Here is a 25636-nt window from a genome sequence, read left to right as displayed (position 1 = left end):
TGACAAAATACATATCCCAGCACCTACAACAGTTTCTGACACAAAATAGGCAATTAATAAATGCTTGTTGATTGATATTTGTATAACAGCTTGAAGTTTATAAAGTATTTAAACTGGTATCTTATTTGACCCTCATAATAATTCTGCAAAATAATAAAAATATTAATATCCCCGTTTTACGGGTGAGGAATTTGAAGCTTGGGGAGGATAAGTGATTGCAGATAATGCGAACCTGGAAGGGTTAACTACCACAGTTGATGACAGGCTGCAAAAAATATCTCGAGAGGCCAAAATGTTGGGCCAAATCTAATAAGATGAAATTTAATAGTGATAGACATAAAGTTTAAAATTTGGGTTCAGTATATTGACTTAAGAAGTTGAAGGTGGAAGAGGCATAATTTTGTATCAATTTTTCTGAAAAAGCTGGAGATTTTAATGGACTGCAAATTCAGTATGAATTAACAATATGATATGGCAGCCACAAAAGCAAAAGGGTTATAAGAATTAGGAGAGGATTATCCTGTTGCCCTCTGTTACTTGTGGAGTAGTGTGTTGTTTACACCATAGTTTAGGAAGGGCATGGATAAGCTGGAGACCACCTAGAGAAGGGGAACGAGAATGTTGAAGGTCCTTGAGTTTATGCCATTATGACAATTGGTAGAAGGAACTAGAGAAGATTAATTAGCCTGTATCCTTAGGGGAGACATAATTGTTTTCAAGTATTCAAAGGGTTGTCATATGGAAGACTTGTACTGTTTACCTCAGAGTCTTGAACTAGACCATGGTTGGAAGTTGTAAAGGAGCGAATTAAATGTAATGTTGGGGAAAACTTCCAACGCCTATCCAGAAGTGGAATGAATTGTCTTAGAAGATAGTTGGCTTAGAACAAAGTGCTAGTAAGTTTCCTTCCAGCTCAGATTCTGGGATTTGAGGATTGCCACAGACTTGCATAAAGAGGGCCAGAGCAGGGCCAGGACCAGGGCGTTCTAACCCAAGTCTTCCAACTCAGAGTTTGATGCTCTTTTACTGCACCGTGCATTGTGCTATAGTGTCTCAGAATGTTCTTTTGGGCAGTTTGATAGAAAGCTTAATTTTTTATGGTTTATAAGATATGTGGGCCTAATTGTTTAGATAAACCAGGAAGAACTTGAGAAAGCAAATTAAATTTTGCTAAGAGATATTCAGATGCCTTTATGTTGTTTCACACTTTTAATGCTTGATAACCAATAATCCAGGTCTGTATTTTAAGAATCAATCTACTTTAGGAGTATTTTATTTTGACTATTATTAATATATTTCTATAGTAATATAAACATTTATTAATCGCCTACCTTGTGTGGGGTACAATAATAAATAACATTTATATAGCAATTTAACGTTTTTAACTCACTTTTTATATATTATCTCATTTGAACCCAACAAACAGGTACTAGAGGTATTATTTTCCTTATTTTACAGATGGGGAAACTAAGGCTCAGAAAGGTTAATTGTCTTGACCATGGTCCCACAGCTAGTAACATATCTGAGTATAGGATTGAACTCAGGTATTCCTGCCTCCAGGTCCAGGAGTATCCATTAATTACCTCACTGTAGCAGCATGACAGAAACAAACACTTTCTGCACAAAATATGTCATAGGGAGACTAAGTGTAGCCTGGTGTCTGAATCGAGGTTTTTTTAAAAGTTCTTTGTTTTTTTGGCAATCACTTTAGCAATACTGTAGTCTATCTTGTGACTATTTGCATCTAGTAGACAAAGCTGACTGGTACAGTCACATGGGCTTTTACCCTGTCCAGTGGCCTTCCCTCTTCAATTGACAAATGTTTGAAAAGGAGGACTCAGGCTTGCTGATTTCAAATTAGGATATTATGTTGATTACAGCATTAATTTAAGTCAGAGAAGAGGATTTTGAAAAGGACCCATTGACTTCTTCTAGATGTACAATTGATGCAAAGTATCACATTTATGTATTTGAATAAATTCTTCATAGAGCATCCACCCAACTTGTTAGAAGCCTTTGGCTCTTTATATAGTTTGTGGATGCTGAGGTTGCATTTAGGCTGTTCTTCTGTTATCCTTTGCTCTCATCACATGGCTGGTTCACCTTTTTTCTTGTCCTATGTGTCCTTCATGTTGCTTTTTTACATAATTTCTTACATGAGAGACATTGTTGGCAGTATGCTTTAGCTGTTTACATCTGGCATGCATATTTCCATTTCCCATTGGGTCATCTGCAATTTTGGTTCTTGTGGTATTTCATGATTTGTAGCTAAATAGAGTCCTTGGGAGAATATTGGTGGTGAAATATGGTCTTTGGCAGCAAAGAGTCATTTTCTTGGGGTCATTGAACATGCTGTGCATTTTCCCAACTGTGATCTAGCTTATTCTCCAGTAGAGTTCTTGGCTCAGCTCATTGTTCATATATATACACATATGTAATATGTAGGAGATTGACAGTAGGCACTTTATAATCTGAATAATGTGTTCATCTATTTTATTTGGATTGTGCTTATTGAAGAAGCTTTGCAGTATGCTAGGGCTTGATGAAGTTAGTACAGTATCCTCTGTGAAAAGGAATTTTTAAAGAGCCTTGCCATCTGTAGAGAATAGTTCCTATATATGTACCTATTTGTTTACATGTAATCTCCACTGGAATGTAAGCTCCTTGAATGCAGGGACTGTTTTTATGTTTTTGCCTTTCTTTATATTCCCCCGCTTTTAGCATAGTGCCTTTCATATAGTAATCATTTAATAAATATTTGTCAGTTGATTGATTAATCATATTCTTTCTAAACCATGGTCTCCACTTTTGAACACAATACTTTAGTGTGGTCTAGTCAGGACAGAGTATAGCAGTACTGTCAGCTTTTATCTTTAGCCTCTCTCAAGGAGCTTAGTGCCTGGCTCATCGTCTTCGCCACTCCAGATCCCATGTTTATACTCAGGCACTTCAATTTACATGTTGATGTCCCTTCAGATAACTTCATTTTACAGTTTAGGAGGTTCCTCAACTCCTAGGATCCCTTTACTTGCACCTCAGCTACACACAGAGAGGGCCATCTCCTTAATCTCATCATCATTATCCATAAATATTCCACCATCACAGTCTCTTAACTTGGAGATGGCTCTATCTGACCATAACCTCCTGTTAGCTCAACTTTTCTGGTGTTCCTCTTCAACCATTATCCATCCTCACCACAACTTTGTCATTGTACTTCTTTCTGCTTTCACTTTCCTCTTTTCAAAATCTTTAAACTCTACTTACTGTAAAGAATTAGTTGTTATTTGAGGTTTTTATGCCTCCACATGCACTGGCCTGGGGCTCTGCAAACCGCATGGTGCTCCATCCACTGGTTGTAGTCATTGCCATGGTGCTGGCACCTCACGTCATCACCACTCGCTGACGCCTACATGGGCCTGGCAAAATTATAATGATTGGAAGCCTAGTGAGGGCAATCATGTTACTGTCAGTGGCCAGCCAATTGGCTGGGGGCTGTGTGGGGTTTTCTGGGAATGGGGAGGAGAATTTGCCATTCTAGCTGGAAGCTGGAAGGCGACAGGAGCTCTGCTGTATATTCTCAGCTGATTCCTGGGCAGTGGTATTTTTTTGGGTATTATAATTTCGCTTTCCCCATTTGATTTCCTTTCCCTTGATCCTACTGATACTGTTTGTGTTTTTTTTTAAGTTCATCCTTGTTAAAATAAATCCTGTTCTGTTTTGAGGGAGGCACATTACCTAGTTCAACTTTACACTGTATTCTGCCTTTGGGTACCTTGGCTCCTTCACCTTATTTTTTTTCCAGACTCCAGTCCGGGTTACTCTCACCATATGCCTCTTGCATGTCTGCTTTAATACTGGAGGAAGACACTGGTTCCACTAAAATTTTATCTGATTTCAACTGGGCCTTCACTGCTTTGAACCAATCCTTTTATTCTTCTGTGATCAACTCTCTTTTGCACTCTACACAGCAGCTGATTCAAACCTTTTTTTCTTCTCAAAATACCTGTATCACTACCTCCTTACTCCATCTTTAAACTTATTTGAAAAAAATGGAAGCCACCCATCATGTACTCTCTTTCCTTTACAATTTCATACTTATTTTTTTTTGTTGGCTGGGCAGTGAGGGTTAAGTGACTTGCCCAGGGTCATACAGCTAGTGAGTGCCAAGTGTCTGAGGTCAGATTTGAACTCAGGTCCTCCTGAATCCAGGGCTGGTATTTTATCCACTGTGTCACCTAGCTGCCCCAATTTCATACTTCTTTATCATAGTCCATCCTCCCTTCATTTTCTGTAGTCTCTGTAGTCTCTGAGAATAAAGTGCCCCTTCCTTGGCATTCCTGGCCTCTCTACTTGTGCTCTTGATCCCATCCCCTCCAATATCATACTCCAGGAACTTCTTGTGTCTTAATTTTCAACCTCTCCTTATTCCCGACTCTTTTTCTGCTTCCTACAAACATACCTATACTTTCTTCTTCCTTCCTTAAAAAGTTTTACTTGATCCTACCATTTTCTCAAGCTATCCTTCTGTATTTTTCCATCTTGTAGCCAGATTTCAAGAAAAAGATGTCTGTACTCACTGCCTGGCACACAGTAAACACTTAATACATATTTATTGACTGACTGACTTCCTCACCTCCAACTTACTTCTCAACCTCTAACAATCTGGTTTCTGTCTCTGTCTCTCAACTAAAACTGCTCTCTCCAAGGTTACTAATGACCTTTTTATTGCCAGATCGGAAGATTTCTGTTCAGTCCTTATCTTTCTTGACCTGTCTGCAACATTTGACACTAATGATCACTCTTTTCTTTTCAGATTCTCTCCTCCCTGTGTTTATATGACATTGTTCTATTATTCTCCTCTTATCTGTCTGACCTCTGTTACTACCTTTTTACTCTTATTTGCAAGTTCATCCTTCATTCACTACCTGCCATGTAATCATGGGCATAACCTCAGGCTCTGTTCTGGACTCCCTTCACTTCTGTCTACTCTGTGTTATCATCTCACAGGGATTCAACTATCATCTCTATGCAGAAAACTCCTAAATCTACATATTCAGTCCTCTTGTTTCTTCTGAGTTCTGTGAGATTTAAAATTGGATACTAGAGCATTAATCTCCCCCTCTTTAACCTTTCCCTTAATTTATCTCCCAGACTAGTAAATGGAAGAAGCCTCTGGTCTCTAGTTAGAGCTTTTATTGTTTGGTAGTTACAAGGTGATGTTGATTAGAGGGATAGGAAAGTAGAAATACAAAACAAATACTCTTAAGTCTAAGCTTAGTCTATATTCCGTATAAAACTCACCAAAAGCCCAAGGCCACCTTTGGGGGGAGAGACCGAGTCAAGCACGTGCTGCTAATGGCGAGCCGGGCCGCGTCCAACTCCAGTCTGTGTCTGTCTGTGTGTTGCGCCAGTCCTTGGACCAGGAGAGCAGGAAAGAGAATCTCACTTCAGTTCTCTCCTTGCCTTTTAAGCTTGCACCCCGGAAGTGGAGTGCTTAGCAGCCGGGCTGGCATGCGTAGCCCATGCACAGCTGTCGGTCTCCTCCCCGAAAGGGTGGTCCTTTAAAAACTGGCATCTTTCCGTATTCACTAACCGACTATTAAAAAACTTTTTACCACAGTTCCTTTCTTGAATTTCCAACTGCTTGCTTAGCATTTCAACCTAAATTTTCTTTCTCTCTCTCTCTTTTTTTTTTGGCAGGGCATTGAGGGTTAAGTGACTTGCCCAGGGTCACACAGCTAGTAAGTGTCAAGTGTCTGAGGCTGGATTAGAACTCAGGTCCTCCAGGGGCAGCTAGGTGGTGCAGTGGATAGAGTACCAGCCCTGGAGTCAGGAGGACCTGAGTTCAAATCCAGCCTCAGACACTTGACACTTACTAGCTGTGTGACCCTGGGCAAGTCACTTAACCTCCATTGCCCCACACAAAAAAAGTAATTGGGAAATATTTAACAAAGTAAATAGAAATACAGTAAAGCATAATGTCACTAGGTGTTTTTCTAAGTCAATATGTGGCCCACAGATGTCCTTGTGTATGGTTTAGTGGGCCTTTTCTATTCAAATTTGACATCACTGCTTTATACCATACTACCTCTACAGTCAGGGATACAGTATGATAAAGCATGCGATAGTATACAAAAGGATTCATATACATCAAGATTCTGCAGTTTTATTACTGGGGTGCTTCTTCCACTTCAGATTATAATTCTGATATTACATAGTGGATGATCTTAAGGAGTAGCTGTGGCCCCCAAATTCACCACCCTGGCTTGTCTTCAGGTAACAGACATACAGTCTGTCATTGGGCCTATAGCTGAGGCATTTTTGGCTTGATAAGGAAGTCCCTGAGCTTGTACTCTGGTGGTAGCCTTCAAGAACCCAGGGGCTCATCTCTATACCATGGTGAAGCATTGGAGAAAACCTTGAGTGGAACATAATGTATAATTAATGAAGAAGAGTATAGGACGCAGAAGTACAGAGCACTAGGAAGAAACAGAAAAAGGAAACGTTTCTGTTTGGAGAAATCAGGAAAGACTTTTGGCATTTAACATGGGTTTTGAAAAGATGGTTAGGATTTCAGAAGGCAGATGGGATCAGTGTGGGGTGGAAGGGGCAAGGAATAGTGGTCTAGCAATTGGGAATCTCATAAGCCATTGCAAAGTCAGGAAAGCCCTAAGCATATGAGGTAGGAAGGGAGTTTGACTACTGATAGCCATTGTAGCATTACTCTTTTTCTCTTCTGTCTTTTCATGTTGGATACTTTGCTTTTATTATAACTGTGAAACCTCTTAAATGAAGCTTGATATAAAAAACCAAAAATCTTGGACTGGGGTGAGTTGAAATAGGGAGATCAATTAGGAGACTATTGCAATAGTCTAGGCAAGAGATGGTGAGGGTCCAAACCACAGTGGTCATGTTTTAGGCTCATGCCAAGAAGCTGGAAATGGTCCAGACAGAATAACAGTGATTTATAAGATCTTTTAGACTTACACTCCCCCACCTCCTTCCTCAAACCAACCAACCAACACTGTTGTTATATACCTTGAGAGTACTCCCTCTTCTCTACTTAAGGCCAGCTAGGTTACAGGAAGAAAGTACAGGGCCCTATTTTCCTCCCCTTCCCCTGAAGCTTAAGAGGATTTGATCATTTCAATAAGAAATGGACCCAGGTGCTATAAATGTGGAAAATAAGGTTTAGAACTAGAAGGGATTTTAGGTTTTATGTGGTCCAACCCTTTCATTTTGTAGAAACAGATAGTTCCTTGCTCAAGAACTATACAGATAATAAGAAGCAGAATCTGGATTTGACCTTAAATCCTTTGGCTTCAGATTCAGGACTGTTTCCATTACACTAGGCATCCTGTTGACCCTTCTTTCTACCTTTGTTTCCTCACCTACCTAGGAGTCATGATGGTTGCTTCAAGTACTCAGGAAAGGGAAATATTAGTAAGTAGTGGGGATAGCTCATAATTCCTCCCATGAGCACTAGATTTGCATACAGAATATATTACATAGCTGTTTATAGTGTTTCCTTCAGAGTATCTGTTAACTTAAAGTTCATTGGTTGATTTTTTTCGATTTTGGGGGGAGGTGAAGTAATTGATTTTGTGAATACTGCTGTTGTGTTTCAGCCATCCAGCAGGGGGAGCTGTTCCCATGTGGAATATGTCAAATGAGCTACACGCTTAAGATATTTATAATAGTGACAAAATGATCACTACCAGTTTGTGTTACATCTTACAACAAAGTCATGGCAGAGATTTGTGTGCCATATATAAGGTAGTGAGCCTCTGATCACTGGAAGTTTAAAAAATTGATTCATTTTGTTTTAACTTCTACTGATAATACATCTTCAAAAATATTAATATTAAATAGACGGTACAAGCAAAATCATTAGGAAAAACAGCAGCAAAGATGTCAAACCCCCAAATAAAATAATAAAATAAACACAACAGCAAAAATCCCAAATCTCCATAAATAAGTAAAACTGCATAAGAGTTATTGAAGAATTGTAAATACAACTAACCCTTGTTATTAACTGATAAATGAAAACCCTATACATTAATTTTAACCAAGGTAGTACTGATCTTATCTATTGCCTTTATGATGGATTTTGCTTCCGTTTTAGATGTTTACATGGTTGCAGTCTCTGTATTTTTCTTCTAGTTCTTTTTTCCCTTACTCTACATAACATACTTGCTTTATTTTTTAATATTAGTTGCTCCCTATGGTTCAATAATATTCTATAATAAATCTGTACCAAAATTTATTTAGCATTCTTCAGTTTTTAGGCATGATGTTTGTTTCCAACTTTTTCCTCTTATAGTAACGCTATGATTTTTTGTGTAGGTGGATCCCTTTTCCCTGTTAATAAGTATAAATTGGTCCCTCAAATCTCTTACAGTTTTGTCACCTCCAGTATAGATCACCTCCATATATTTAGTTTAATCCGCCTGCTTTTCCTACCTTTGTTTTCTTTTGTGCCATTTCTACTTAGTATGTAAGTAGATCTGGTACTGGGATATAGTGTCCAAATGAAAGGTGATTCTGCTGTTCTTGTTGGTGAAAACATTTTGTTATAAAAATATTTGCGGATCTTTTCTATCTTTCATGTACTTATTGTTCTTCCAGTTTTATTTTTCAGTGTCCTTGGGGGCAGCTTGGTTGTGTAGTAGATAGAGCACCAGGCTTGGAGTCAAGATCTTAGATACTTACTAGCTCTGTGATCCTGTGCAAGTCATTTAACCTCTTTGTCTCAACTTCTTCATCTGTAAAATGGGCATCATGATAGTATCTGTCTCCCAGGGTTGTGGTGAAGATCAAATGAGATAATATTTGTAAAGTGCTTAGCACATAGTAGGTGCTATGTAAATGTAAACTATATTATTATTATGGCTACTTAAACATATCATTAAGATGTCTTTAAACTGGTTTTTAGCTTTCATTGATACTCTTTTTTTTTTTTTTTTTTTAGTGAGGCAATTGGGGTTAAGTGACTTGCCCAGGGTCACACAGCTAGTAAGTGTTAAGTGTCTGAGGCCGGATTTGAACCCAGGTGCTCCTGACTCCAGGGCTGGTGCTCTATCCACTTCGCCACCTAGCTGCCCTGATACTCTCTTTTAAAAGCAATACCCATAATTTTCCTTCAAACAATCAGAAAACATTTATTAAGCACCTACTATGTGACAGATGTTATTAGGCACTGGGGATACAAATATAAAAAAATGAAAAAATTCCATTTCTTAGGGAACTTACATTTTCTTGTGGGAGACATGTACATATATAAGCATATGTAGAACACACACTTATATGTACATATGTATATATATTAAATCCAAGGTAGTTAAATACAGGGTAATTAGGGAGAGAGTGCATTAATGGTTTGAGGGACTCAGGAAAGAATTCCATAGGAAGGAAGTAGTGCTTGGGCTGTGAGGAAGAGAAAGATTCTCTGAGATTGACAGGAGAAAGGAATTCATTCCAAACATGTGGAATGACTAATGAAAAGTCATGGAATGGGACAGAGTGCTGGTTTTGTGGATCAGAGAGGAGTCCAGTTTAGCTGGATCATGGAGAGTGGAAAGGGCATGATGTATAATGTGATGAAGTGGAATGAAAGGTTGAAGCTAGATTGAGAAGGACCTTAAAAAAGTTAAACCAAGTAATCTCTTTTATGTTTTGTTTGGTTTTTAAGGGCCCTATCTGGTTCTTCACAAAATTTCTTTGCCTCTTTATCCACTGAAGAAGATGGTATGTGAGCTGCAATTATTTTGAAGAGAGTCTTTCTGCAAATACTTTTCATAAGAACAGCAATGTGAAATGAGCAAATGTCTTATTAAATGTTTCTTGTTGGCTTTCGGAGCACAATAAAAACCAACTCTGCCGAATTTGTCTCTCCAGAGGAGAATCTGTGAGCCATCTTTCAGTTTGCTGAAACTTTGTTCTTTCTTTTGGTTTCATTTATTTTTCTTTTTTATTATGAAATAAAAATCATCAACAGACTCAAGCATTGTAATATATGAAGAAGAACAAAACAGATGATGGTAGGTGAAACAACTTCTTTTATGTGGTATTTTTAAAAAGTAAATATTTTTAAAAGTGTGTATATTAAACTTAGCAAAGTTGTAACACAATTTCCACTTGTTCCCTTCTGAATTTCCTTTTATTTGTCTTTTTTAGTGTTTTCTTGATGCTTTTTTTATTTCTTTAAAATTTTTTTTTATTTCTGTTATTCTCCAATAATCCTTTCCTTCCTACCCTATGCCAAATAAGTATAGTCAAGCAAAACAAATCAATATATTGGCCAAATCTGAAACTTTCACATTCTGCATTCTAGTTTCATATATAACAAGTGTCAGGAATGATATGACTCAGTTCCTTCAGTATGTCTACTTGTTGGTTGTTAGACAAAGATCTTATGTTGAGTACTAAAAACTAAATTAACGCTTATATATAGTCTAAACCCCATGTGATGCTAAGCATCCTCTGTCCTCTTTTTCACCATTCTATCACTGTCACTGTAGAAGCTTGTTATAGTTACTGTTTTTCAGACTCTTCATGACCCCATTTAGGGTTTTCTTGGCAAAGATAACTGGAGTGCTTTGCCATTTCCTTCATTTTACAGATGAGGAAACCGAGGCAAACAGGGTAATGTGACTTGCCCAGGGTCACACAGCTAGTAAGTGTCTGGAGCCAGATTTGAACTTAGGAAAATGAGTCTTCATGCACTGTAGTCACTGTATGACCCAGCTGCCCCCACTGAAGAAGCAGAAAAGGCCACATAGGACTGAGGGCTTTTAAAATATTTTGTCTTATTTTATGGTTTACCATAACTAAAGAATTCATCACTGAGTAGCCAGCCTATTGGTGATGAGCCTCTCCTAACTTAAGTTCGTCCTTAGAAAGTAGACACACAGTCTGTTGATGTAGTTGCACACCAAGCTTTTCCATTTTCTTTTTTTTCTTTTTTTTTTTTACATATAAGGTATTTTATTTTTTCCGTTACATGTAAAGATAGTTCTCAACTTTTGTTTATACAGGCTTTACAATTTCAGATTTTTCTCCCTCCCTCCCCTCCCTCCCCCCTCCCCTAGACAGCAGGTAATCTGATATAGGTTATATCTATATATCTATATACATATACATATAGATATATATCTATACACACATATATATATATACACATAATATCATTAATCTTATTTCTGCATTAATCCTGTTATAAGAGAAAAAATCAGAGCAATGATGCAAAACCTCAAAATAGAAAAAAACCCCAACAGCACCCAAAACAAAAGAAATAGTATGGTTCAATCAGCATCTATACTCCACAGTTTTTTTTTTCTTGGATTTGGAGATCCTCTTCTATCATGAGTTCCCTGGAATTCTTCTGCACCGTTGCATTGGTGAGAAGAATATAGTCCATCACAGTAGGTCAACACTCAGTGTTGATGTTACTGTGTACAATGTTCTTCTGGTTCTGCTCATCTCATCATCAGCTCATGCAAGACCCTCCAGGTTTCTCTGAACTCCTCCTGCTCATCATTTCTTACAGCACAATAGTATTCCATTGTATTCATATACCACAACTTGTCCAGCCATTCCCCAATTGATGGGCACCCCCTCAACTTCCAATTCCTTGCCACCACGTAAAGAGCAGCTATAAATATTTTTGTACATGTGGGTCCCTCTCCCCTTTCCATGATTTTTTTGGGAAAAAGACCTAAAAGTGGTATTGCTGGGTCAAAGGGTATGCACAGCTTTATCGCCCTTTGGGCGTAATTCCAAATTGCTCTCCAGAATGGTTGGATCAGTTCACAGCTCCACCAACAATGAATTAGTGTTCCAATTTTCCCACAGCTTCTCCAACATTCATCATCTTCCTTTTTTGTCATTTTAGCCAATCTGATAGGTGTCAGGTGGTACCTCAGAGTTGTTTTAATTTGCATCTCTCTAATCATTAGAGATTTAGAGCATTTTTTCATATGGGAATAGATAGCTTTGGTTTCTTCATCAGAAAACTGCCTGTTCATATCCTTTGACCATTTCTCAATTGGGGAATGACTTGGATTCTTATAAATTTGATTTAGTTCCCTATATATTTTAGAGATGAGGCCTTTATCAGAAGTACTGGCCTCAAAAATTGTTTCCCAGCTTTCTGCCTCCCTTCTAATTTTGGATGCATTGCTTCTGTTTGTACAAAAAATTTTAAATTAAATATAATCAAAATCATCCATTTAGCTTTTCCATTTTCAATGGGACTTTTTCCAGAACAGGTCTCTAGCCTATGTATGGCCAGAGCTTCACAAAACAGGCCAGAGACAGGTGTCAGGAATTAGAAAGAAAGTTTATTTTCTAAGTGAGGAAAACGGCTTACAAGTAAGGTGGAGTTATGGACACACGTGCTGGGGCCCCATCCTAGTGGGAGCATCCAAAGCAGTGTGGGAAGATCTCAGTACTTATACTATATATATATATATATATATATATATACACACACATAACTCAGTGAGTTATAGCCCTAACAATGAGGGGGCAGGCAGCAAGCATGTGACAAGTTTGATTGACTTCAGGACATTCTGATTTTGTCCAGTGTTTGTCTTTGACAAGAGAACACCTGGTGAATTGTGTGACTAGCCCAGAGGATGAGATCATCCAGAGGGTGATCACAAAAGATTGTTGTCCTTCCAGGCTTGGGGCGAAGCTTGCCTGCCAGGCCTTAGCCCTGGAAGCAGGAAGTCTAAATTTTACTTTGTCACCATCATGGTGGAACCTACCCAGAGTTACACTTCATTGACATAGCTTTTGAGAACCCAGGGTCACTTTCATGTCCACTGAAGTGTTGGAATAGGAGTTTGTGAAGGCCTAATATTTTACCACTATCAAATTTAGTGATATTTTTCCCTCAATGGGCAGAAGGCTCAAGTATGCTGAAAGAGTGTGAAGGGAAATATCTTGAAAGGATACCTTTCTCCTATTTCCTCTGCTCTGTCTCTTTAGGATTCTCTGCCTCCTCATGAGTAGTCTTCTACCCAGGAGATACCTCTGTCCACAGGCCTGCTCTCTTGATTGGTGTCTGGAGCAGATCATCATTTTATGGGGGGCCTGGTCAAGGTTCCATTTCACTCTGTTCAATTCACTCTCTGGACTTCTGTATCTTCTTGATATCAGCCTTGTATCTTCAAGCTCCTCCCTCCACCCCCCCCCCACTTTCCAGCTCCCCTTTATTCATGGGCTTTCCCATTAAATTATTGGAATATAATCTTCATGAGGGTAGGGGCAGACTTCTTTGCTTGCATTTGTATCCGTAGCCCTAATCACAGTTCCTGGCACATAAAGTGCTTAATAAATGCTGCCCTAGGGGTGGCTAGGTGGCGCAGTGGATAGAGCATCGGCCCTGGAGTCAGGAGTACCTGAGTTCAAATCCGGCCTCAGATACTTAACACTTACTAGCTGTGTGACCCTGGGCAAGTCACTTAACCCCAATTGCCTCACTAAAAAAAAAAAAAAATGCTGCCCTTTTCTTCTCCACTTCTGTCACTATTTCTTGTCTCTTTCATACCTCATTCCAAAGATGGAGGCTTGGAACTTCAACTGTGATGATTAATATGTAAATATCTTCTTTGAGAAAAAATATAAAAGTATGAAAACTTTTTTTTTTCATTTCTCTGAAGAGGGTGCTCTATTTTAGTACTGGTAGGACTGACTAGACTTACCTACCACTTTTTTGTCTTTTTACACTTAAGAATGGAAGAGCTGAATGATGGGAGTTCTGGCAGATATTCCACACAGTGTCAGACAGGACCAATTAGATTCCTGTGGCTTTGCAACCTTAGTATGATAGGATTTAGAGTTAGAAAGAATCTTAGAGATCAAGTAGCCCAACCTCATTTTATAGATGGACTTTGGAGTTCAGTGAGGAGCTTGGTAGCTATCATTAGGTATTTAAAGGGATGCCATTTGGAAAGTGACTAGGCTTATTCTACCTGGAACTAGGAACAAGAGTGGAAATTGCAAAGCAGCATATATGCCCCTCAATATAATGAAAATGTTCCTAACAATTAAAGCTGTTTAAAAGTAGAATGATATGATAAGTTAGACCTAGAATTTAATAGCTCTTGGGACAATGTGCAACATTTCTATTTAAAAAAAATATTTTTTACAATTTTATTAATTGCAAAATCTACCTTCTCTCCCTTCGCACCATTCCCACTCCTCTTTCCCCAATTGAAAACTAAAGGAAAAATAAAAACTCTGTTACAAATATATACATATACACATATATGTATATACACACAGAGTCAAAGAAAACCAATTTTCTCATTGGCCATATCAAATATATGTGTGTGTGTGTGTGTGTGTGTGTTACATTCTGCACTCTGAGGCCTTCACCTTTCTATTAGATGGAGGTGAGTAGCATGTTTTATCATTAGTTCTCTGAAATGATAATTGGTCATTATTCTGGTGAAGGTTCCTAATTCTTTCAAAATTGTTTGTCTTTACCATATTGTCATTGTATAAACTGTTCTGATTTCGTTCACTTTGCATCAGTTCAAACAAGTTTTCCCAAGTTTCCATGAAACCATTCCCTCAATAGTATTTCATCACATTTAGATACAGCATAACTTGTTCATCTGTTGTCCAATTTATAGACACCTCTTCAGATTCCCATTCTTTGCCACCTCAGAAAGACCTATAAATGTTTTTGTACATTCCTTAATTTGTTTTTCTTAGGACTATTCCCTCAATAGTATTTCATCACATTTAGATACAGCATAACTTGTTCATCTGTTGTCCAATTTATAGACACCTCTTCAGATTCCCATTCTTTGCCACCTCAGAAAGACCTATAAATGTTTTTGTACATTCCTTAATTTGTTTTTCTTAGGACTAATCCTTTCCTTAATGTGTCCTCTAATTATTCCTACTCCCTTTTCTCTTTTCCCTCTTATTTTCTTATTGACTAAAATGTATTTCTCTAGCCAACTATGTGTGTGTTCCCTCTTTTGCCCAGTTCAGATGATAGTTAGGTTCAGATGTAAGCCATTCCTCTTTTTTTTGGATAGATGTCTACTCGTACACACTGATTATGTGGGATAATTTCCCCTCACCTTTCTTCCCCCCCCTTCTCTTCTCCCACATTGTATTTTTCCCATTTCCATTTTTCTCTTTTAAGATAATCAAGACGTAAAAGAACAACTCCTAGACACTGTCTAATTAGACTCCCTCTTTTACCCTTGATAATGATAAGGTTAAGAGGGGATACATGTATCATCTCCTCATATTATAATATGTTAACTCATCCTTGTTTATTCCTTTATAAGGTTCATTTGTGTTTACCTTTTTATATTTCTCTTAATTCCTGTGTTTGAACTTCGAAGTTTCTACATACCTCTATTCATTAGGAATGTTTGGTCCATTTTTTCCCTTTTAGAATTATAGTCAGTTTTGCCTTTACCTTCTGGAATATTGTCTTTTAGTTACTTCACTCCTTTAAATCATATTGCTAAATCATCTGTGATCTCGACGGTGGTTCCTTGGTACTTGAATTCTTTCTTTCTGGTTGTTTCCAGTTTTTTTTTTTTTTATTTGATTGGAAACTAGATTTTTGTCTATGGTGTTGCTGGGAGTTTTCTTCTTCAGGTTGGTTTTTTTTTTAAAAAACAACAACCACCAGTTGATTATTGTATTGTTCCTGTTTCCACTTTGCCTTCTGTTTCTAATAAATCTTGGAACTTTTCTTTTAAGATTTCTTGAAATGCGATGTTTAGGTACAATTTTGGTCATGGAGCTTGGATGGTCCAACAATTCTTAAAATTTTTCCTTGTTCTATTTTCTAAGTTAGGCATTTTTGCTGTGAGATACCTACATTTTTTTTCTTTTTTTCAGTCTTTTGACTTTGAACATTTTTTTCTTATCTCATGGAATTTGGCTTTTAATTAATAGAGTCTAATTTTCAGGGAGTTTGTGGCTTAGGCATGGTTTTGTACCTCTTATGCCAAGTTGTTAATTCCCTTTCCAAATCTTTCTTCTATAGCTTTCATTTCTTTTCCTATTTTTTCCTCTGTTGATCTCATTTGATTTTCAAAATCATTTTTAGCTCTTTTAAAGAACAAACCCAAACTTCTTCATCTCTTCCAGGAGTTTTCATTGAGTTTGTGCCCAAGCTGTGTTTTGTCTTGAGACTTTTCTTGTAGATGTTTTGGGGTCATTCTTTTCTTCTGAGTTTGTCTCAAGCATCCCATTTGTTATAGTAGATTTTTTTTTGTGTGTGTGTGGGGGTGTTGGATATTCTTCTAGCCTGCTTCCTGACTTTGAACTTGATTTTAGGGCAGGGTTCTGCATGCTTTTGGAGGGAAGGTCTGGCTCCTGTTGCTTTCTTAGGCTATTGTTATGTTTTTCCAGGATCTCTGTCTGGGCACCTGCAATCTTTCAGTGCTCCCTATGTTGGTTGATCTAGGGCAAATCTGATCACACCAACCTCCCACCTACCTCACTCTGTTTGAGCTCTGCAAGTTCCTGCCCTAGGTTTGTGTCTGGGAAACAATAGACTAATGCTATTTATCAGTCAGCTAGAAGGCTCTGCTGTTTCAGTAACTGGCTTTTCAGCAACATGTAAGCTTCCTTTTGTTCTGAGATTCCTGATTGAACTAGAAGGTGGAACAGAGACCTTGCTTTGCTCCTGTCTTCAGAGTTACATGGCACCTGTTTGCTGCTTCTTAACTTTCTTCTCACTAGCTACACCCAGCCTAGAGCCAGCCACTCCTCTGAAGCACCACTCTAGTTGTAGGAGCTTTTCTCATTCTGCCCTGGGTCTCTGACCCACAAATGGGGAGTGGGCACCAAAACTGCCAGTCGACACTTCTTCCTGCACATTGTGCCTGTTTGGGTATGGGATCTCTTCTTGCCGTATTGCACAGACTCTCACTAGGCATGATGGCATGCACCTGACCAGACCCCATTCCCGGTGTCCACAGTGTCTCTGTCTCCCTTTGTCAGCCTGGGAAAAGGACTCATTGTGACTTTTCCTTGGATTTCCCTATCAAAATTTGTTCTGATGTGTTTTCTAGATCTATTTGGAGAAGTTCTGGGGGAAGAGCTCACTGTATTGCTCCCTGCTACTCTGCTGTCTTGGCTCTGTCTCAGTCCAAGACAGCTAGCTATGTGGTACTTTATTATATTTTTTTTACATGAAAATTGTTTACCATGACAAAGACATTTGCAACTTTCACAACCTTGAAATGGACTCCAGGAATATTACCAACAGCATGACCCTTTCGACCAAATCCAGCAACCAAAACTTCATCTTTTTTTCCTCAATAAAATTCAAGCAGCCATCATTGGGAACAAAGGGTGGTGATTTTTTTTTGCTGTTCTTAATCAGCTGGACTCTCACACACTTCCTGATGGCAGAATTGGCCTGCTTGGCTTCAACACCAACTTTCTCCAAGACAATCCCTTTTGTGTGAGATGCTCCTCCAAATGGGTTGGCCTTCAAGGCAGTGCCCAAATGAGCTTTCTTGTATTGTTTGTCATGCCACTTTTGGTCTCTTCTGTGACTGTAGAACTTTCTAGCTCTACGAAGACCATGGCACTTACCCACACTGCTGCCATCCGGGCCGAAGGAAAAGCTATGCAGTTTTTTTTTTTTTGATGAGGCAATGGGGGTTAAGTGACTTGCCCAGGGTCACACAGCTAGTAAGTGTCAAGTGTCTGAGGTCGAATTTGAACTCAGGTCCTCCTGACTCCAGGGCTGGTGCTCTATCCACTGCACCACCTAGCTGCCCCTATGCAGTACTTTTTTTTTTTGGTTTTGTTTTGTTTTTTGCGGGGCAATGGGGGTTAAGTGACTTGCCCAGGGTCACACAGCTAGTAAGTGTCAAGTGTCTGAGGCCGGATTTGAACTCAGGTACTCCTGAATCAAGGGCCAGTACTTTATCCACTGTGCCACCTAGCTGCCCCTCAAAAGATCTATACTTTCAATACAAATGTCTGGCTTTGTGGAAGTAAAATTGTGGGTGAACCAAATTGTGTTAGAAAGAAATATGGCGGGCACAAGTTAGCTGCAATGTATATCCAATGAAGATCTGCCCTCAAGAAGACCAGTAAGAGATTTTTTTAAGGAAATGTATGATGGGAAAAGGAGATGGGCTAATAGTGATGTAACATGAACAAAGGCTAACAGATGGATGGTCCAAGTACTCCATTGGTACTCTCGGAATTAAAAGGTTAGGGGGGCAGCTGGATGATGAAGTGGATAGAGCACTGGCCCTAGATTCAGGAGGACCTGAGTTCAAATCCAGCCTCAGACACATGCCATGTACTAGCTTTGTGACCCTGGGCAAGTCACAACATCATTGTCCTGCCCCCCCAAAAAAAGGTTAGAAGAAAGCTGAGCCCATTTGGTGGATGCTTTATGGAGGATCTGTGGAAGAATATTGGCAAGAATTTCTCAGGGTAAGAAGGCAAGCATTGGTGGAAGGAACATATTATATAATAAGCTGCTTTTAGTAGAATTTCACTTTTAGTCAATAGGAACTCATACTTGAGGTTTTAGCAGGTCGTTTTCTGGAGAGAATCTTTATAAGAGCAGTTTTAAAAAAAAGAAGGCAGTGGAGTCTACAGACTACTGAACGTTGAACTTGAGTTTGCTTCTGGGCAGTATTTTAGGATGTATTATTAAAGGGATGGTTAGGTGACATTTAGAAAATGGATTGGTGATTATAGATAATTTTGTTAACTTTATCAAGAGAAAGTCATGTCCTTGCAAGTCATGTGTACACTTTATAGAAAAAAAAAGGAAGCCTTAAATAATTGGAAAGTCATTGTTCCTGGGTGGACTGGGCCAGTAAAATAAAAATATTACTTTAATTTACAGATCTAGTGTGTTATCAAATTAACAAAGTTACTTTATAGAACTAGACAAAATAATCAATTTTAGTTGGAGGAACAAAAGTTCTGGAATCTTAAGGGGAATAATGAAACAAAAAATAGGAATGAAATCATTCATATCCCCCCTTCCCCAACAATATATTATAAAACAGTAATTATCAAAGTAATTTGGTACTACTTAAGAAAATAGAAAAGTATATCAGTGGATCAAGCTAAATAATCCAGATCTCAAAACAAGTAAATACAATAGCCCAGTGTTTGTTAAATGGAAGATTATAGACTACAGAGGTAACAACTTCCTATTTGACAAGAACTTTTGGCAAAAATGGAAAATAATTGGGGGGAAAAATTGATCAGTGTTTTATATTTTATGCCACAGTAAACATCAGTGGTTTCATTACCTAAATATAAGAGGACATATCTTAAAAACAAATAAGAGGAGAACAGTAGATGCCATTCAAATCTATGGTAAGTCAAAGCATAGAGGTAATCATAAAAGAGAAACTATAATATTGATTAAGCGTTTGAATGTTTAATGAATACATGAAAAAAAATGACCAAATCACTCATAACAAGGTAAGTATTCATTTTAGGCACATTTGAGTTTTCACCTTTACAACACTGAAGTTGAAAAATATTGAAAAGCTTGAGTGATTCCTGACAATATTTTAAAAGAAAAACACATTAAGCCCCACAATACCCACATTTTAAAATCCCCAAATAACTAATGATAAGAGAAATATTAACCTAAACAACTTCGAGTTATCAGTTTATGAGATTCAAATGGAAAAATAGAAGAAATAGAAATAGTGTTGGAGCTATGATTTGTTCCAACTATTCTGATGAACGGTTTAGAATTACATGAGAAAAATAGTCACAAAACTGTTCATATCCTTTTACCCAGCAATCCAACTATTAGGCTTGAAGAGGTCAAAGACAGAAAGAAAGGCCCCATACTTACAAAATATTCATAGCAGCACTTTCTGTGGTACCAAAAAAATCAAAGTAGATGTCCATTGACTGAAGAATGGCTGAACAAATTGTAACATATGAATGTAATGTAATATACAATAAGAAATAAATAAGACATCTGAGAAACATGGGAAGAACTTGTATGAACTGATGCAGAGTGAAGGAAGCAGACCCAGGAGACCAATATGTATGTTCACTCAAATATCAGAATAAATCTGTGATCTCACCAGGGTGGATGTTCCTTAAATAATTGTCACAGCCTATCTATATGTGCCTGTCTTATGTGACTCATGTCTTCACATAAGTTCCCCATAGGGGTCCATCCATTGTGCTAGTGGCCTTCCTTATTTCCTACTGGCTTCAAGAATATAACAGTGGAACATAGGGCTGTCCAACAGTTATTCCTTGCTCTTACAATGTTTATATTTTTTATTAATACATTTTCCCTTAGGACACAAATGAGTGCAATAATGTAAATGAAGACAACACTAAAATACAATAGAATTCAGATTAATTGCAATAACTGACTGGGGGCCTAGACAACAGATGATGAAATACATTTCTTTACTCTTTAGTTTAGTCCTTATAAACTCTTGAGTTTACTTTTCCAACTTGCAACTATACTGGCAAACTGTATTCCCAGAGTGCAGGTGGCTACTTCCCCTCTAGGATTCTAGGGATACCACTAAAGGGCAGTGGAGGTTATTCTAATGCTATTTGTTCTAGCTCCCTTTTCAGCATATTCTTCCCACTATCAATCACACAATGACAGTTCATTTCTCTTCAATATTATTGGATATTATTGACCCATTGATTATTATTCTATTTTAAATTTAGCCAGTTCCTTGATATCATTGATAAGCAATTAACATCAATTAGCTTTTGCAAAACAATATTTACTGAGAAGATAGAACAAGAACAAAAATATAAATTATACTACCCCTTGAACTGGGGGTCACATTCTTTCCTTTATGGCCTTAAGTCCGTGAGGAGAGTAGCCTCAAATTTAAGAGGGCTTCTATGAACATTCCCCACTCCTCACCACATTTGCTTCTTGGTGTGGTCAGAAGCCCCTGGAGGACTTGAAGGAAATGACATATTGCTGCACATGCATTACTGAAGTGGACCCTGAAGCTTTCCAGGGGTTACTCTGGCATCTCACATGGCTTGGCTGCTGACACAACCCTACATATGGACTCTCATTTCAGGACCTCTGGTACTCTTCCATCGTTTTAATGCCTGCAAGGTCATAGTCTAGTCTATCCTCAGCACTTATCTACTCAAGATCTGAAAAGAATAAACCACAAAAAAGACAGAAAAACATCCATGCCTTGTGTTCATGGAATCATGTTGACCTTGGTAGGGAGAACAGGACTCTGATACTCTCCCCACCTGAAGGTTTCCAGCATTTATTGCCTCACTCACCTACAGGAAAATAGAGTATCTGTTTGATTTGTTGATACCTTTTTGTATACACATGCAGGCCTAGCTTAGCAGCAAACCAAAAGGCCTTTGCTTCACCATATGGTAAGCACACCGGAAGTAGTTACAAAATGCCTGCATATTCTCTGAAATGCAGAGCTGGGCTCCTCCATTATGAATTATTAGGCTCTTCCAGAAACAGATTGATCAGATGTGCATGCTCCCAAGACCCCAAGACAGAACCCTCACTGTCCAGTATTCCATTTCAGCAGAAAAGTGGGGGAGCAAAATGTTGCATATGTCATACAATGGATTTTCTTGTTAGTTTAACTTAACTATTTTTCTTTATTATGAGCGAGATATATCAGTGGGGGAAGATGTTCATTTGAGAAGTGACCATAATATAAAAAAGAAATGGGGGTGGGGCAGCTAGGTGGAACAGTATATAAAACACTGGCCCTGGATTCAGGAGGACTTGAGTTCAAATCCAGCCTCAGACACTTGACACTAGCAGTGTGACCCTGGGCAAGTCACTTAACCCTCATTGCCCTGCCCCGTCCCCCAAAAGAAAGAAATGGTATCAGTAAATTTTTTTGCAAAAGAAGAATTCACGCCTGACTCACTTAATTTTTTTTGACAGGATTCTTAGACTGGTGGATCAGGAAAATGCTGTAGAAATAGTGTACTTAGATTTCAGCAAAGCATTTTATGTTATCCTTATGGCTAAGATGGAGAGATGTGTGCTAGAAGATAACCATGGATAGATGTTAAGTAGATTTAGAGTTGGATGAATGGCACAAACCAAAGAGTAACCATTAATGGATAGAAGTCATCCTAAAGGACCATCCCTAGTGGAATATTCCAGTGAGCTGTCTTTGACTCTATATTGTTCAATATTTTAACCAATAACTTAGATGAAAGCATAGAAAACATTAAATGTAGATGACATGAAGCTAGGTAAGTCATTGGATGATAGTCATGATTTAAAAAGGATCTTGACAAACAAGAACCATGTTCAAAATTAAAGAATATGAAATTTAATAGGGATAAAGTTGTATACCAGTTAAAAAAATCAGCTTCACAAATACAGGATTGGGGATGGATGATTGCATAATAGTTCTGGTGTAAAAGATTGGAGGTTTTTTTTTTTTTTAAATAAGATGGTAGTTTATTTAGGGGTAAGGGAAGGGAGGGGAAGGGAAACCATGAAAGAAATCCTTAGACTTCTCATGGGGAGAGAGGTATGGCACAAAGCATGTGGCTTTGAGATACCAATCTCCAGATTGGAGGTTTTAGTGGACTAAATACGAGCCTTAATATGAGCCAGCAGTGAGATATATCAGTCAAAAAAGCTAATGCTCTCTTTGGCTACACTAAGAGAAGCAGTGTCCAGAATGAGCAGGTGATAACTTGAACGTTGCCCTAGTCAGACTATTGTGTTCAGGTTTAGAGCTCAGATTTTAGGAAAGAGAGACAAGCTAAATGGGGTGGAGGGAGGGATGACTAGCTAGAAGAGGGTACCTAGGATGTCAAAAGACTGGAAACATTACATGAATATCATTGAAGGAACTAAGGGTGCTCAGAGAAGAAAAGACTTGGGAGGCTCTAGGGGACACACAGTAGTAGTTTTTAAGTATTTGAAAGGCAGTCATGTAGAAAAGAGATTAGACTTTTTTTACTTAGCCCTAGAGTACAGAAGTTCAATGAATAGAAATCAAAGAGCCACCCAAAGAGAATTGGGCTCCTTGAAGTGTCAGTGAGTTTCAAGCATATGCTAGATGACTTGTCAGAAATATCAAACAATCAAGTATTTATTAAGCATGTATCATATACTAGGCACTGCACCAGATTTGGGGAATAGAAGTACAAAGAATAAAATAATCCCTACTTGGAAGGAGCTTAGTATTCTATGAGTGAGGAAAAAAGTAACATCTGTAAATATAGCATAAATAGAATAAAGAGAAACAGACAGTAGTTAAATACAAAGTAGTTTGGGAGGGAAGGCACTAGCAGGGGGATCAGGAAAGGCTTCATGAAGAAGATGGTGTTTAAACTGCATCTTAAAGAGAGGGACTCTAAGATGGACAGAAGGAAGAAGTGGGACAGACAGTGAAAAAGGGATGAAAAATGGACTGTCTTCTGTGAAGAAAGAGAAAAGGCCAATTTGATTGGATCACAGAATGCTAGAAGGCATGGGGTGATGTCTAATGAGGCTAGAAAGGTAGTTTGGGGCCAGGTTGTGTAGCATTTTTTAAAAGTCAAACAGAGGAGTTTATATTTTATCCTAGGAACATAAGAAGCCACTAGAGTTGATTGAATAGGTGAATGAGCAGGTCAGATCTGTGCTTAAGGAAAATTACTTTGGTAGCAGTGTGTAGGATAGATTGGAGGGGTGAGAGACCAATTAAGAAGCTGTTAAAATATTCTAGGTAAGAGCTGATGAAAACCTGAATTAAGGTGGTAATGGTGAGGAAAAAAGGGCACAGTTGTGAGAAGTTTTGCAAAGGTAGAAATAGTAAGATTTGGGGGCGGCTAGGTGGTGCAGTGGAAAAAGCACCGGCCCTGGATTCAGGAGTACCTGAGTTCAAATCCAGCCTCAGATACTTGACACTTACTAGCTGTGTGACCCTGGGCAAATCGCTTAACCCCCATTGCCCTGCAAAAAAAAAAAAAAAAGAAATAGTAAGATTTGAAAAAAAAACACACATCAAAAAGAAAAAATGAAAAAAAAAGAAATAGTAAGATTTGGCAACTAATTGCTTATGTGGGATGAAGGAAAGTAAGAAGTTGAGGATAATGTTGAGGTTACAAACTGAGAGACTGAAAGGATGGTGATACCTTTAACAGAAATAGGGAGGTTTGGAATAGAGTTAGGCTTGAGGCGAAAAGATAATGAGTTCAGTTTTTGATGTGTTGAGTTTGAGATATCTCTAGTTTAAAATATCTAATAAGTTATATAATGTGGAACTGAAGTTCAGAGGAGAGACTGGGACTGGAGATACGTATGTACAAACACAAATAGACACATGTACGAACATACATATATTCATACATACACATACATACATGGTATATGAGTTATCAGCATAGAGGTGATAGTATAACCTATTTGGGCTGATGAGATTACTGAGAATGTAGAAAAAGGCCTAGGACAGAATTCTTGTAGAGGGAATTCTTGTTCAATTCTTGGTTTGACCAGATGGCCTTGGAAGTCTCAAAACTTTTAGATTTTTTGATTCTGCTGTTTTTGTTGCTTATAGCAATACATATCCAACCGAATATCAGTTAGAATGCCAAAACCCCAAACCCTCTAGTGCTTTTTCATGAGATCCTGTGATCTGACAGCTGGTTGTACTCTTGTTTGTGGTTTAATATAATCTGGATCAAAGTTTTCTACACTGGCTTTAGTCAGCAAAAGGGCCTGTTTAGCTTGAGATTCCTGAATGTCAGAAACAACATTGCTTATTACTGAAAATGATATCCTAAATTTCTAAGACATCAAGTATCTCTCCCTAGATTGATACAGGGAAGTACAGTTGAATTGGATTCCCAAAATTATATTACCTCATTGCAGGAAGTATTCCAGTTAGTTTTCTGCCAATACCTATTTTGTCTGTAAATGAAACTCAGAGAAAATATATTTAGAAATGTAATTTGGTGATAAAGGAGAAGATTGAACTTGATTTAAACCATTTCTGCTTTTGTGTCCAGTAACCCATGTGTCATTTGGGTTCTGCCCTTTAGACAGTAGAACCCAATACAATTTTGATGGGTCTTAAAAAAAATCTCAGCTTGCACCCACAGCTAGAAAAACCAAGAAGTATAAAGAAAATGAAATATGGAGCCTGAAGGACCTGGATTTGAATTTTATTTTGGGTCTGCTACTTATTATTTGGCATACCTTGCAAATCATTTGGTCTGTAGTTTCTTTCTTTCTTTTTTTGTTTTGGTGAGGCAATTGGGGTTAAGTGACTTGCCCAGGGTCACACAGCTAGTAAGTGTTAAGTGTCTGAGGTCAGATTTGAACTCAGGTCCTCCTGACTCCAGGGCCGGTGCTCTATCCACTGCGCCACCTAACTGCCCGGTCTGTAGTTTCTTAATCTGTAAAACAAGAGACTAGGTGACTTCTAAGGCCTTGGATGGCAATGTCTGTGGCACCTCCCAAATCTTTGACTCATGATCCCATCCTGAAAAACTGAGAGCTTCAGCCTTAGTTTGCTATTTCAGAAAGGGCCTTCAGCTCCTCTGCAAAAACTTTGCAAATAAGATATGACATATAAAATGTGTTTTGATTACACAATAAAAGTACTGAAAAGACTTATACTTGAGCTTGAAGACAGACAAGATACATCTCACA

General features: G+C 38.2%; 1 protein-coding gene across 1 annotated transcript in view; it reads left to right on the top strand.

The window, feature by feature from the left end:
• The window catches only part of NTAQ1 (N-terminal glutamine amidase 1), a 28829-nt gene extending 18986 nt beyond the window's left edge, over positions 1-9843 (top strand). The window contains exon 7 of the mRNA XM_043975553.1: positions 9692-9843. Within this exon, the coding sequence (XP_043831488.1) occupies positions 9692-9771 (80 nt within the window). The 3' untranslated portion in view covers positions 9772-9843. The remainder of the gene's footprint in view (positions 1-9691) is intronic.
• Positions 9844-25636: the final 15793 nt, after the last annotated feature.

The sequence above is a fragment of the Dromiciops gliroides genome, chromosome 1 (genome assembly GCF_019393635.1).
Source record: "Dromiciops gliroides isolate mDroGli1 chromosome 1, mDroGli1.pri, whole genome shotgun sequence".
NCBI classification, from domain to species: Eukaryota; Metazoa; Chordata; class Mammalia; order Microbiotheria; family Microbiotheriidae; genus Dromiciops; species Dromiciops gliroides.
Note: the sequence above shows the minus strand (reverse complement) of the source record. Positions and strands in the feature narration are given on the sequence as shown.